We start from the raw sequence: 15,194 nt of genomic DNA, 5'->3' as shown, positions 1-15,194 counted from the left end.
TTCTTGCACTTTTCGTTCTTCAATCTCAGATATTATCAGTTACCAAGACTTTGAAAAGAAACCATCACGTAAGTATTGCTACTTAAATGTCACTTTTTTTTTTAAATAGCTTGTCCTCTCTTTTTATTTAGCATTGCTTTTTTTCCATTTTTCTTATGCAGTCAGCTCTTCAGGCAAAGTTGATCCTCAGCAGATTGATCTGAAGAGAAATATTCAGAGGATTCTTGACCAAGGAAAAGACTCCTCAACAGATTCCATTGTGACCATGAGTGGATTTGGAGGACTTGGAGGTCCTGCCTACAGAGGCAAAGGACTCAAGTCCCCATGCTTCACTGTCACCCAATTGTAGAGGGAAACAACAACACTGAGAACTTCACTCACCTCTTCTCTTTTTTGGAGGGAAAGGACTGTAAAGAAGAGTTTGGTTTCCTGTATAGGCTGAATTCTGAATGCCTCACCTCCACTACCTTCTCTGGGCACTCTGATGAGAATGAGCTGATGGCCTTTCTGAGTGTTGCGAGGGAAACAGCGAAGAAGAAGCGACTCCTCTGGTCACAGACTCGTTTGTGCTTCCTGTTGGGTAAGCTCTGTGCTGGGAGGTCTAAGTTCAGCCAGGCTCGGGTTTACTTTGAGGAGGCCCTGAGTGTTCCACAAGAAGGCTTCAGTGATCTCAAGTTGTTGACCAGCATCTACTCCAACCTGGCTGCTATATATATTTTGCAGAAAAATGCTGAAAGTTTCTTTGCTGTAACAGAGCGACTTGTTGCGTTTCTGTTGGGAATCCCAGACTGCCTTGGAAGCTTAGAGGACAGCTCTGTTCTTAAATACATCCCTCAAGAAAGCTGTTCTCTCTCATAACAAAATGGCAGAAGCCCGGGCTTGTTATCTACTGGCAAAGCACCACTGCACTTGTGCTGACGGGGCTCAAGCTGTTCCATACCTTGAGAGACTACTTGTTCTTTGTGCTGAAGCTCAAGGAACATGGAGCATGTCTCTCAGTCATGGATACCTGACCCTGGGAAGGGTCTACAGTGACCTCTGCCGTCCCAACCTCAGTGTCAGTTCAGCCAGGAAAGCTTCTCTGCAGCCATCTGCCAAACTGAGAGACTGTCTTAACAGCATGGTTCTAGCTCTGGACAATGTCAATAAACTGAATGGGATCACTGAGCAGGAGGCCTCCATTCCATCTCAGGTGGCTCCATTTTTACATCGAGCCCTCTCTTTTACCAATGTTCAAGAAGGAGGAAGGAACCGATACCATGTTTTGCACCATCAGCTTACTGTTTGTCTCTGCCAACTCTTTACAAGCACAAAATGGTTGAACATGCTATCCACCATATGCATATTCTCATCAGCAACAGTCCACCTCTACAGGCAATCCCCATCTCTGTGCCAGAAAGAAACAGTACCTTCACCTGGCTGGCATGGCTTCACATTGATAACAACCAGCCCAATGTTGCTTTGGATATACTGGACTTGGTTCTATCTTCCATGCCAGAACACTGCACAACCCCTCAGGAAGGTCAGTGGGTTACTTTCGTTATATATGATTGTGAAGCAAAAACCACATGACCCTTAAAATTATTACCCAGCTATAGTTATTTAGTATAGTTAGTACTATAGTTAGTAAGTATTCATTAGATGTTGTAGCACTACTTGTCATACATTGTTATACGTGGTTACAGTTTTGACGGTCCAATCTGTCGACATTTTTAACAGGTTCATTTTTGTTTTCACCTACAAATAAGTGATTTAGATAATTGGTTATGTAATGTAGATTCCCCTTACAACCGTCTAGTTTTTAAAAAAGTTTGCATATGTACATGTGCATTGTAGATTCTCTTTATATCCATGCCCCTTCAGAGCATTGTGCATATCCTAAGAAATTAACACTAAGCATCTTCAAGGTGCAATTAAGCACATGAGGGCAATACATAAGACAACAATGTGCAGTATGAGTTAAGCAGAAAAAATACATTCACATCAGGCTGTGTCATAAATACTAAAGTAAATGCGTTTAACTACACATTAAGGTGTGGTCCTCAACATGCATGGTGTGGCACTTCGATGTATGGGCAATCTTCAGAGAGCAGCAGAGAGCTACCAGGCTGCCATTGACATCTGCCAAGAGTATGAGGACCTGCCAAACCTGGCTGTAGCTCAGGCTAACCTAGGTAAGATTGTACAGGCTTTATAACAGATTGTTCTTCTAGTGGAGTTTAGTTCAAGGGAGATGACGTTGTCCTTCTTCATTCTTGTGAAGGGCTGTTGTGTCTGAAGGCTGGAGCTAAAGGACTAGCGCAGAGGCACCTGACTGAGGCTGTGCAGCTCTTCTCAGAGCTGGATGAAGAAGGTCATGAGGCAAACTTTATCACTGTGCTCCTCAAGCTGGGGCAGCACTATGTGAAGCAGCAGCAGCTGTACTATGGAAAAGGATGCTATGAATGGGCTTTATTGCTGGCTATCAATGCCAACCTGTTAGACTGTAAGTGTGTAGATCACAGACATTTACATTTGCTCTGTCTTACATTCTGGGATAATGCTGCATTTATCCTCTTTTCAATAATCTGTAATTGACCATTGCCCATTGTCAGGTCAGCTCACTGCGACCAGAAACCTGTGCCATCTGTATGGTTGTGAGAGTCCAGACCAGGAACAGTGTATCATCTATAGCCAGCACCAGGTCCAGCTGCTGAGACAATCAGGAGACAGAGGTCAGGAGGGAGATGCACTGGAGGCTATAAGCCAGCTCTACCTCACTCTGGGCACAGAAAGGTGTGTGGGCTTGTTTTTATATCCAGGTTGGGACCAACCCATGGGGTCCCTGTGGATAGACACTGCTTTTTGAGGGTCCAATATAAGTCCAATATAACATTCATTTACATTCTCACTTGCTCCTGTCAAAGATGAATTTTTCAATTAAACAGCAAAATATTTGAAACAATGTAACCATTTTGAAAATAATCTGAGCTAATGTAAATTGAATATTTTCAGGGCGTACCGGGCAGCTCTCGACTACACCAAGAGCAGTCTGGGTATTTACATTGACCTGGGCTTCAGGGAGAAGGAGGCATATGGCTGGCTACAGGCTGGGAAGATCTACCACCTGCTGGGCCAGACTGAACTGGTTGATCTTTATGTTCAGGTCTGAGAACAGTTTCTATCTCAATGTCTCTGCCTATCAGCTGCAGCATGATATTTGGAACTTTTGAAACTCAACTACGAACTTTGTTGAGCATTAAAATACTGTAAATTCTCAAATAGTGGATGAACAGTATCAGCTAAAAAATATATATTTTTTTTTCTCAGTTTTGTCATATCATTAAAGTGGTCCATCCCATATGAGATATGTACATGACATACAAAACTATGACATGTAAACACTGACCTCCAGCAACTAACATTTCTACTCCAAAGAAAACAAAATAACAAAAGGAAATTGTACAGATTTTGTTTTGAATGAGCAGGCATTATTTAAATACTCTCATAGAGCAAAATCTATTTCATAAAGTGTTTTCATAGTTTTATCTTCTTCCAGGGGAGGGCAGCATTTTGTAGCTTTACTGAACAACCCCCTTCTGGAGTTACAAACCAAAGGACCATACAGAGCAAAGTGCATTTTATTTTATATTCCACTGAACTCATAACACTGATGACCAACAACATAGAAATCCTTCAGTACCAACATAACATCCCGTTTCCAAATGGAACAGTAAGATACCACACATCTTAGTTTTGATTAAACCATATGTTCTACATTTTTGGCTAATTCCAGCCATGTACAGCTCGCAAAATTGCAGTTCTCATCCTACACTTACTTGGAGTTCATCCATTAATGTTTGAGTGAGTAAAGGACACAAAAATACACAGTCCTCTCATTGTCCTCTGGGCTTGCAACCTAGATCTCGTTGAACCAAACGTCTATTTAACACAATGAAAAAGTCCTTCACCATCGTGATCTCCTTAATAACAGTGTAGAAGATAAACTCAGTCAGTCTTTCAATGGGGGTTCAAAGCATTCATCCTCACTGAATCTCTGCTTCCTGTGCACCACCATCACAACATACCTGAAGATCAGCACTTTCAAAATACTGAAACAGCCCGCCTGACACCAATTTCATTATATTATTCTATGGTCAAAGTGACTGAGATATTATGATGCTCCTGAGCTGTATCTGCATTAATGTTATGCATTGTACTGCTGTCACATGATGGCTGCAGGAATCAGCAGGTGTATAAGCGTTCCTAAAAAGTGGTAAGTGTATTAGAAAGCTGTACCTCTCCAACATATCATCCATACTGACTCTCCAGGATTGTGTGTTGAGCCCTCTTTTGGCCATGGAACCCTAAATAGCTGCTGTGTTGGTGTCAGCTTTGTCTTGTCTTTGACAGGTAAAGTAAAACTCATAATGAAATGCAAAAAAATGAAAGCCTTTTTTTTTTTTTTTTTATGCCATTGTCAGGTAGCTCAGGATGTCGCTCTGAGCACAGGAGACACCAAGTTCATCCTGAAGCTTCTGGAGGCTGCAGGAGACATTTTCCTCAACAGTTGCCAGGACAGAGACAAGGCTGTCACCTTCTACAGGGTAGAGTCTGAACAAAACAAGCTGGTCTATAAAGATTTCTTGTTAGTCTTTAGACATGTAGTTGTCATCACCTGGAGGCCCCCATACTCTAATACGCTGCAATTTTTCATGATTCATCCACTTTTCATATTGACTTATCATGTCTTCATAAAGATCTCTGGACACCCCCCTACTTTGTCAAATTACCAAAACTATGAAAATAAGGCCGAAGTCAAAGTAGACCAGAATTACCATTTCAAAATGTTTTGTGTTTCTCTGTGTAATCTACCACGTAGGACCGAGCTCTGCCCATCGCAGTGAAGAGCAGCAGTGTTCATACCAGGCTGAGATTGTGCAATAAGCTGACTGAAGTGATGCTCAGTCTCAAGCTGTATGGGGAAGCTGTTGAGTTTGCTCAGACTGCACTGGACATCAGTATCACTCAGGGTATGAAAAACCAACTCCAACACAAAGAATTTAGAATTTTTTTCATACTGTATGCATAAGTGCCTTCACACTGACAGATGTGGCAGCTGGTTTCTGTTTATTAAAAGGAAGTTTTTCCTCTCCACTGTCACCAAGTACTTCACGATAGAAAGTAAAACTTTTTTTTTTTAATCAAGTGAGCAAAGCACCCAGCGGACATTTTGGTGGGCATCAATCACAGTCAAATGCTACTGGTCTGTAATCTAGTAGAGCAGGGTGGACTAGGCTTAGCTCTTGGGAGTGTGAATGTGCTCAAATTGACTTGGAATCCACAAAAGAATAAAAAAGGTTCACCTTCAGTGTACGATGGATGTCAGCACTGACATTTGTGTAACTGAGTAACTGTGTCCACTACCTTTGTGTTTGGTTTTACATACAGGTGAACGTCTGAATGAGCGAGTGGCCTACCACCGCCTGGCCTGTCTATACCGCTGTCTGGAGCAGTATGAACTTGCTGAGCACTATTACCTGAAGACTCTGACCCTCTGTCCGACACCTCTGCAGTTTGAGGAGGAAACACTGTACTATGTCAGGGTCTACCAGACACTAGGGGACATGATATTCTATGACCTGAAGGTATGGCTTTTCATTATTTCAAGTCCCCGAAACCATCTGAATCTGGAGATTAGTCCTACCATTTTCTTTTGTCATCTATAGTCACTACCTACATTGTTGTGTGGAATAAAGCCTTAAATATCTCTATAATATCAGTTGATAATTGATGTGGATTTGGGTTTAAAGTCCCAAACCACTGGGCTACGATCAGAATTCTTCAGCCTGATTCAGGTGTCCAAAAATTATCAGGAGACGGCAGTGTCCAAGGCAGCAGAGTTTATTTGTCGACAAAGAAACCCGGGAACTGTTCACAGTGCATACATGACACACCAGAAGAGCCCCAAACCTGTACTGGCTCTGTCCCTTTTTTATACAGTTTTGGCTGTGGCTTTCCACGCCTCTCAGGTCATTTTACTGGTCAGTCAATTTTACACCATTAAAACATTGGTTCGTTTAGATGTCTATCTTGAGCTCCTCAAAAAAAGTTACACTCGTATCTCCAAGGTCACTGTCTCTTGAGAAGCACCTGGGCTCTAAAAATAAACTCTTATCTTCTCTCCAAGGTCACTGTCTTCTGGAAAGCCCCTGTGCTTTTCTTCCGGCTGCACTTCAGCTTACAGGGTCATGCCAGGGCAGACCCTGTCCTCTTTTGGCCTTTTCTCTTTCTGCTTTACACCATCATGTTCTGGCCTGTTCTGATTGTATTTTTTTAAAAACTAAGTTACCTTTTATTTTTTACAACATTATTTCTTAACTCTTCCTTGTTTCTTTTTTTAAATTATATGTCTTTTTCACACTAACATCTACTCACACATAGTGGCTTTTAACACACATATATCACATGTTTTCTTTGAACAGTAAATACTGATAAAACCATTTCCACATAATACTCCTTTAAAATCAGCTTAATGCTGTACTCTTTCTTTTAAAGGCACATCACTCTTTGCATACTGTTGACAAATTATTACTCTACATAATCAGTATTTGACAGTTCTTATTTTCATTACTGACAGCCACAAAAATGGTGGCCAAAAAGTGTGGACCAACATACTGTCACATAAGTTATGTCCAAGTCAGGGCCATGAAGTTGCAAGTCAGGACCAACAAATCTCAAGAATAACAAGTCACAGAATCCAAGTCCTGAACTCTGTACTCTTCAAGTACTAAACAAGTTGTTATATATCAAAGTTGAATTCCAGGTCTTTTCTAATTTTGCCAAAAATTTGTCCTACCTGAATTAAATTCAGGACTCCTGAGCCTGAGTCAAATCCAAGTCATATGACTTATTACTCTGCATGAGGTATGAGGTAGAAGTTGTTTACATTCAGTGTTTCTCACCAAAGCACAGCATAGTTATCCTTCAAATTTATTAATGCATTAATTCTTAATGAAACATTTGCAAAGTCAGAGTTTTTGAAGATATTTTTTATTTGCTTACACTGGCTAGCATGCCCTCTTATTCTTTACTGCCTTTGTTGGCACAGCATAGCGTCCTTACTACAAACAAAATGATGGCCCACTGGTAAGATCATTGCTCAGTAGTACTATGCCTCTGTACCAGTGGTCAAATTCTGTAAAAGCATATAACTTTAATAACAAAATAAGCTGATATTCTTGAAATAAGAATATAAATAAAATAAATGAAATATGAAAGAATTGCAATCTCAGCATAAAAGAAAACACAACCTCACTCAACTTCAGTATTAATGTGTTTATCACCTGTATTAAATACAATGGCCAAATATTTTTTAAGGGGTCATACATTTTGCTGTTATCACTACAGGACCCGTTTGATGCTGCAGGTTACTACCACTTGGCTCTGGCTGCAGCCATGGATCTAGGCAACAAGAGATCTCAGCTGCAGCTCTGCACACGTCTCGCCACCATCTACCACAACTTCCTCATAGACCGGGAGCTGTCTCTGTTCTTTTACCAGAGGGCAAGAGGATTTGCTGCAGAGCTGAATGTGAGAAGGATTAACATCTCACCAGATCAACATTATAGCAGCATCTCACAGTACACGGCCACTGGAAAATATTCTTTTACACAAAAAACTAACTTTCTGCAAGATGTGTGAAGAAGTCAGACGTCACCAGATGGCTGAATGGATGTGTTATTTTTTTCTTTTTTGCCTTGTGTTTTTTGCACAGAATAATCTGATTTCATGAGAAACCCTGCACAAGTTAACGCACAGAATAAAATTATCACAAAGGAATTCCAATTTTTTTAAGACACTCTGTGGAGATGACAAAGATGAAGGTGCCCCAGATGATTTATTGTCACCTACATTGTACTGTAAGCACAAGATTCAGTGTTCAATGAGGCCTTCATGAATCAGAATTAAATAAATAGGTAAATGTCCTAACCAAGCAAAGGACAATTCATGACATTCAGAATGTTGTGGGCCACTCACAACTGAAATACATGCTAAAGGAAGAACATTGTTTCTTATATTCTTGGTTACAGCTAGTACAGATTCACCTCATCAAACATAAACAGAAGTATATCATTTGCATATTGTGACATTTTTTGTGTTCTGATACTTGTAAGGCCTTACCCGATAGCTTATAGTCACAGGTTTAGCTTTAGGCTCTATGAACAAAGGAAGTAGGTGTTTTACAATCAGAAACTGGTGTTTCTTGTTATTCTGTATTATCATTTCAAATGTTTTTGATTATAAAGTAGGTCTGGGTGCTGTAGAAGAGCTCTAACTATGAATCATGTAACAGCCAAGTTTTTTGGGGGGACAAGGAAGGGAAGAATATAATTTTTTTTACAAAAAAAATGTTTGTTTGTTTTTTTTTTTTCAAACCAGAAATCCTTAAATACAAATTAAAGTTCTCTGACACACACCATACTGTTCAGAGGTGAGCTACCACATTCTATATAATATGTACCTGTCAGCAAGCATAGAGACCAGTAAGTAAGGTAGCATTCAACCTCAGAATCCATGATTTGAATGATTTGAATGATTTGGGCACGACAAAGGATCAGACCAAATTATTCAAGGATTCAAGGATTCAAGGAGCTTTATTGTCATTCCAACACATGTGAACATAAGGTGAAACGAAATAGGATACTCTGGTCCCAGTGCAAGCCAATTACAAAATAAATAACTAACTAAGTATAAAATAGAATATGCAATATAATCTAAGAAGTAATATAAATATAGAAAAAGGAAATAAATGAAATGACATGACACAGCAACAATATCCAAAGTATTTACCGTTGAGGTAGTGTGCAAAAAGTTAAAGTGACAGCAAAAAGGTGGGGGGGTGGGGGGGTGTTGCAGGGGCTACAGGGGTCCTCCAGAATTCAGCAGTCTCACAGCTTCCAGGAAGAAGCTGTTCCTCAGTCTGGTGGTCCTGCTCTTAATGCTCCGTAGCCTCCTGCCTGAGGGGAGAGGGTAAAACAGAGCGTGTGCGGGGTGAGTAGGGTCCTTCAGGATGCAGGCAGCCCGTTTCCTGCATCTGGCGGTGTAGATATATGTGGTGGTGGATAGGCTGCGTCCCACAGTCCTCTGTGCAGCTTTCATCACCCTCTGCAGAGCTTTCTTCTCTGCCGCTGAGCAGCTGCCACACAATGATGCTGGAGGACAGGACGGAGGACAGGAGGTGTCTGCCCCTCCTGAAGTCCACGATCATCTCCTTGGTCTTCTTCACATTGATACAGAGGTTATTATCTCTGCACCAACCCTCCAGCTGTTCCACCTCCTGTTGGTAATGCATCATTGTTGGTAATGCATCCAACCACAGCTGTGTCATCCGCGAACTTCACAATCAGACAGCTCCAGTCTGGGTCAGGTGGTGTCAGTTACTGAGATAAACCTATACAGTGTGTGGTGCAAGGGAGCAAATGGCAAACTGCAGTGTCTTTTCCTGAATCTTTTCCATACAGACAGCTGTATAAATGAGCTCTTTTTGATGAATGTTGTCATCTGTTTATGTGGTGCAGGCACATGCAGAGTCTCTCTAGACTCTGGCAGTTGTCTAGCAATGCTGTAATCATAGTATACCATTTGCTCATTGTGGTGTCTCTGTATTTACTCATTCATCATTTGTCATTCAGTATGTGCTCCTTTGCAACTATCAAGGAAAAAGAAAATCTTTTTAAATGCAGTGAGGCCACTGCAAAAAAATGTGGTTCATCCAGCCATTTCATCTTTTATGGATTGCTTGATAACAAGCAGGACGGAGGATAACATGACTGTTAGACGTAAAATCTTGTCAGAGTATACAAACGTTGTGTCCAGCATTTTTGGTGTAGGATAGAGCCTCAAACTCATTATCCTTGTTTTTGATATGTGGACTTCCTTGATTGTATTTCATCCCTCACCTGTACCTGAAACAGTACAGCCCCCTGTGTTTTTTAACACAGGGATGATGACATTCAAAAGGTGTAAGGGGGGAACTCTCATTAAAAAAGTCTAATTAAAATGTTCAGTGTACTTCGTACACAGTACACTACAGGAAAAAAGGCAGTGTATCCTGTAGTTAAATCTCAAAATATCTCCAGCAGTTAGTGAGTCATGATGTATGGAATATTCAGTAGAGACTTAGAAAAAGAAAGAATGGTCAGATAAATATTACGTGCTGTCTGTATCCCTCTATTACCCTCCGATAGTGTTTTCCTGCTGAACAAGGAGCCCTATGTCTCCTCAAGTGACAGACCATTTCAAATAAACACACCCACGACTGGGTGAGAAACATATGTCGTAGTCAACACCCATCCTGTCTGTCCAAACAAGCCTGGACTGTCATTGAACCCTGAATATAAACAGTCCACAGCCCGCTTCCCCTGTTGTGACCAACAGCCTCTCAGAGGAAAGTGAGAATTAAAAACAGACTCACGCCTGTGGTGTGTGTGTGTGTGTGTGTGTGTGTGTTTAGGGTAGTGTAACAGTTAGGGTTAGACATTAATGGTTAGGGTTCTAACCCTTATGGTTTATTATTATTGTGTTTTGTTGGAATGAGACTGGGCCTTCTCAAAATGAATTTTTGCTCTATGCATATTGCATCTATATTGTAAAGGTTTAATGCCCAGGAGATGCCACATGTCTAATTAGTCAGTCCTATCAGTTTAGTTTTACTCTCACATGCTCATCAAATGGAGTGCATGAGAACAAAAGGCAAATAGATAAGTATTAACTCACATGAGATTTAATAACATGGTACTGGTTAATAAGTGAAAACACACATCATTGTCAGCAAACAGCATGAATGGGACAGTGCTTATTAATACATGTTGCAAACCCAAGATATTAGTAGTATACATATGTAAAGAACATGCACCAAAAGAACTGCCCCACGCCACGCATGGCTATGTGAAAATAGAAGAACAACAATGGAGGACTGTCAACAGTTGGAGGACTATCGAGCCATCTACTGACCTGCATACTACTGTGTTTTCAATCATTTATGCACATCAGTTTGTACAAAGATCATTTTCACAATGCTGTTGTATGAAGTGGAACTTCATTAAAGTACAAAGGAAAACATTTCCATTTTTAGCAAAACCATTGTTATGTAAACAGGCCTGAGAGTAGCAACCTGGTAAAGAGAGGACTGAGCTGGGGTTTAAATCCTGCAGCAGGTTGAGGAATTGATTAGGTGATTAGGTGCAGGTGTGCAGAGAAGCCACACCCAGTAGGATGAACTCACACACACATACACAGACAATGAATGAGGACAAACAATCTATCAATCTATTATCTGTACCACTTATCCATAAGGGTTGTGGGGGAGCTGGAGTCTATCCCAGCTGACGTTGGGTGAGAGGAGGTGTACACTCTAGACAGATCACCTGTCTATCACAGGGCTGGCTTATGGAGACAAACAACCATTCACACTCACATTCACACCTACAGGTACTTTAGAGTCACAATACACAAAATGGAGGGTAAAGCAGAGGGAAACAAAAAGGGAAGGTAGGGTGGAACAGCCTAACCATGACAAAAACTGGTCCAAACATTTACCACACAGACCTCATCAGGGTCACATTCAGATTTCCTGTGAGCACCATATCTTTGCCAAAAAATCCCCACATTTGATTTGGGTTATTTTCACCATATTTGCTATTGTAGATGTGGGCCAATTCAGGCTTACATCCACTTTGTCTGGGCCAAAGTAAGGACAGCAGTGCAGGTACTTGTTTTGTTTTTTTTTTAGAGATCTAGAAACATATTTCCAGCTGTCTATGTGAGGCCCAAAACTCACTGTTCCTCATCTGCTGCACAGGCATCCCCTCAGACAGCACCGGTTGCTACAGAGCGAGCCACCCCCACTGCAGGGCCTCCCTCAGCTACAGCTGTCACGAAGCTGTGGCTAGTTATGTCAGGAAGCTAGTTTTCTCATTTCAGTTTTAGTAACTTTGGGTTGTGTTCCTTCATCTTCAGGGGAGAAACTGAGCACAGCTAAGTTCACCGAAGCCTGGTCATTTCAGCTCTGTCAGGCATTTACACAGCAGTCATCACAAACACCAGTCTCTGTATTGGTTGTAGTTGTAACAGAGCTCTGATGGCCACCTCCTCTTCCATACACACTCTGTTGATTCTGCATTTGAGATCTGCAATGTAGTGTGTGTGACTCATTTCATGGTTTTATTTTGGTAATCACCTTCCTCCTGTGTCTCTTGTGGTTTTACTTCCTGTCTTTATTTCTTTCCCTTCTGTTTTCAGTCCCACCTGTGTCTCATTGGTTGATTATTCTCCTGTGTATATAAGGTCTTGTCTCTTTTTAGCTTTAGAGTACAGTTGTGTCATGTATTCTCCATGATGGCTCAGAGTGGAGTCTCTCCTGCTACCTCTTTATGGATTCTCTTGTGTTATTACCTGGTTTTGGGCTTTTTATATGGAGATTGTAAGATATTTAATTTTTGTTATTAAATCTACTTCTTCATTTGGGTCCTTGTAATCTCAAGATAAAAACATTGTCCCCCCGGCACAAGCCGCTCTGCTTCCTTTTCATACAGGAAACAGACCACCAAAAGCTAGAACCCTCTGAGGAAAAGCAAAATCTCTTGAGTGAAGGAGTGGGGCTGCATGGTCTGGTTGTCTTAAATTGCCCTTACATGGGGACAGTGATGAAAGCGTGTCCTCATGACCCCAGTCGGCAGCAAAGAGTGGATGACTTCATGTTTTGGAGAGAAAGAAAAAAATGCAGAGAGCACATAGAGTCGACTGCTCCTTGCAGCCTGAAGCCACCACAGAGCCACCAGTCACTGCAACAGCTACATTTACACCTACAGTTTGTCTCTTTGTTTACAGGGTAAAACAATTAGCTCACAAATAAATGAGTGCATGTTTTGTCTCAGTCAGTCAGTAAATCAGGTGCAGGTAAAAACAGGCAAAATCCATTTATCCAAGTACCCATACCCAAGAATGGCTAATAAAGAAATATTCATTATTATTATGATGATGATTATTAGTTTATGTACAACCAGTGCCCATTACACAATTTCAAGTAGTGCATTTTCTTAATCATCAAATAATATACTGAGGTACATTTTGATAAATAAATGCTGTTATGACATTTTACACATTTTACACATTACATTGGCACAGTCAGAGGTCAAGTAAAACCTATGATGAGATTACAGGACAAGGAGAAAGTAATGTGTCTTCAGGAAGCAGGAGGAGGTCATGGTGAGGTCAGGGTGATGAATGGATTTAGCACGCCTGATTTTATCCAGGGGGCCTGAGTCCACTCCCTGACCTATAATCCCAGACCTATAATCAGAGTTTGCTTTTTCTGTTAACTGTAACCACCATCTTTCCCTGCTGCTAGCCCTTCTGTAGTCGCCCTGTACATTCTGTGATGAGGGAAGATTTGAAAAACGTTGAAACAGGATGTAATGCCTGGTTCTGCATTTGTGTCAGGTGACAGGATTGGACCAACTGAACATGACTACTAAAGTGGTAAAAAGTGCATTTACTCAAGTATTGTACTTTGAAGTACTTCTCCTTTACTTGAGTATTTCTATTTAATGCTGCTTTATACTTCAACTGCACTACATTAGAGAGGGAAATATTGAACTATTTACTGAAATTTACATTAAAAAATAAGGTTATAAGATACAACATATTGTAAAATGTAAATCTCACCAAAACTTAATAAAAAATCAAAGATTCACTTCATTTCACTTACATGTATGAAATTCTGTAGACGTATGTAACATCCCAAAAAAAAAACCCATTAATGATGATGTTACATTTTGAAGGCTTTTTTTTTGATGGGCATATGCGGCAGCATGGCAAATTTTGATGTTTCACCATGAAACAGGAAGCTACAGATGCATGGTCCAATCTGCACCCAACTTCACATGTTTGATAAGAAGCCTGGCCTTTGGCGGGAGCAAAGATGGAAGTCAGGTGAGACACAAAGTGTGCACAAAGTGTGCATACAGTGGAGGTCAGAGTGGATGGGTCTACAAAACATGAATTAAACACAAGATACTGCTACCAAGTCAACTCTAACCATGAAAAAGTACTTATTTTAACCCAAACCAGCATTTTATGGATCATATCAGAGGGTAGGGACTAACAACTGATTTGGTTGTTTAGGTTGGACGACTTGTTGGATGAGGCTGTGTAATCAGTTTAACAGTGGTACAACACGTTTGTTTTGTTGTCTGCCGGGGATATTTTTTGGACTGAGAACACAGACTAGGTATTTCCTCTCCTTCAGGTGCAGAACATGTGTATATCTGTAGTCAGCTGGCAGGCAGCTGTGGCCTTTGTTTACCTAAAGATGTGAGGTGATGTGAGGCAGTGTAAAGTGTTTGATGAGGCAGTTATTGCTTTGGCTTGGCAGAGATTCACATGGTCCCAGAATCCCACCACTGTTCATGCAGGTACCAACAACCAGCAGGAGACACTAATACACTGATGGCAATTCTGATCCCTCAACCACCTCCAACCTTTCCTCTCACATCTAACTCAAGTCTCTGCTGTGCTATAGAGCATGGAGCATCTCTCCTAAACTGGCCTCTGTGTGGGTTGACTCACACCATTTTTAGTGTAACACAGTTGCTGCATGTCTTTAAAGGAATCAGTCAACATCCAAGGAAAAACTACATGACTGTACAGACACTGAGGTCATGTTCTCAGTTATTTCTGGGAATTTTCTAATGTGGGAGAAATGTATATTCTACAAATAAAAAACATACACACAGTGGGCAATCTATAAGATGACCACCAGCAAACCAACAAAATATAAGCTCATACAGGAGTGGTTCTGTGTGTTGACATTTCTGCTTAAACAGTACTTTACTTTGAGGAATATGAACATGTACTCTGTACCTGAAAAGAGAATGCTTTGCCTGAATGCGAAGAAAATAGTTTTCAAATTTAAATGAGGGAATACTGGACCAAAGAATCAGTAACCACGTGTATGGATTGGATCAAGCATTCAGTACTAAACTTGACACTTCTCATTTACAATGATATGGTAAATGGACTGTACTTATATAGCGCTTTTCTAGTCTTTTCAACCGCTCAAAGCGCTTTACACTACAGATCACATTCACCCATTCACACACATTCATACAGCACATGTTCTATACAAAGTGCTTTTCTATACACACATTGGG

At 40.8% G+C, this 15,194-nt stretch overlaps 1 protein-coding gene across 1 annotated transcript; it reads left to right on the top strand.

The window, feature by feature from the left end:
- Positions 1 to 283: 283 nt before the first annotated feature.
- LOC108879687 (SH3 domain and tetratricopeptide repeat-containing protein 1-like) lies at positions 284 to 8,459 on the top strand (the record flags this gene model as incomplete). The annotated part of the gene is given in 12 exon segments (XM_018671061.2): positions 284 to 332; positions 335 to 831; positions 833 to 1,295; positions 1,298 to 1,522; positions 2,034 to 2,174; positions 2,264 to 2,485; positions 2,595 to 2,775; positions 2,995 to 3,145; positions 4,464 to 4,586; positions 4,862 to 5,012; positions 5,431 to 5,627; positions 7,390 to 8,459. Coding segments are annotated over 12 exon segments (2,694 nt in total), but the record flags the coding sequence as incomplete, so codon positions are not given.
- Positions 8,460 to 15,194: the final 6,735 nt, after the last annotated feature.

Source organism: Lates calcarifer, unplaced genomic scaffold (genome assembly GCF_001640805.2).
Source record: "Lates calcarifer isolate ASB-BC8 unplaced genomic scaffold, TLL_Latcal_v3 _unitig_712_quiver_1043, whole genome shotgun sequence".
NCBI classification, from domain to species: Eukaryota; Metazoa; Chordata; class Actinopteri; family Centropomidae; genus Lates; species Lates calcarifer.
Note: the sequence above shows the minus strand (reverse complement) of the source record. Positions and strands in the feature narration are given on the sequence as shown.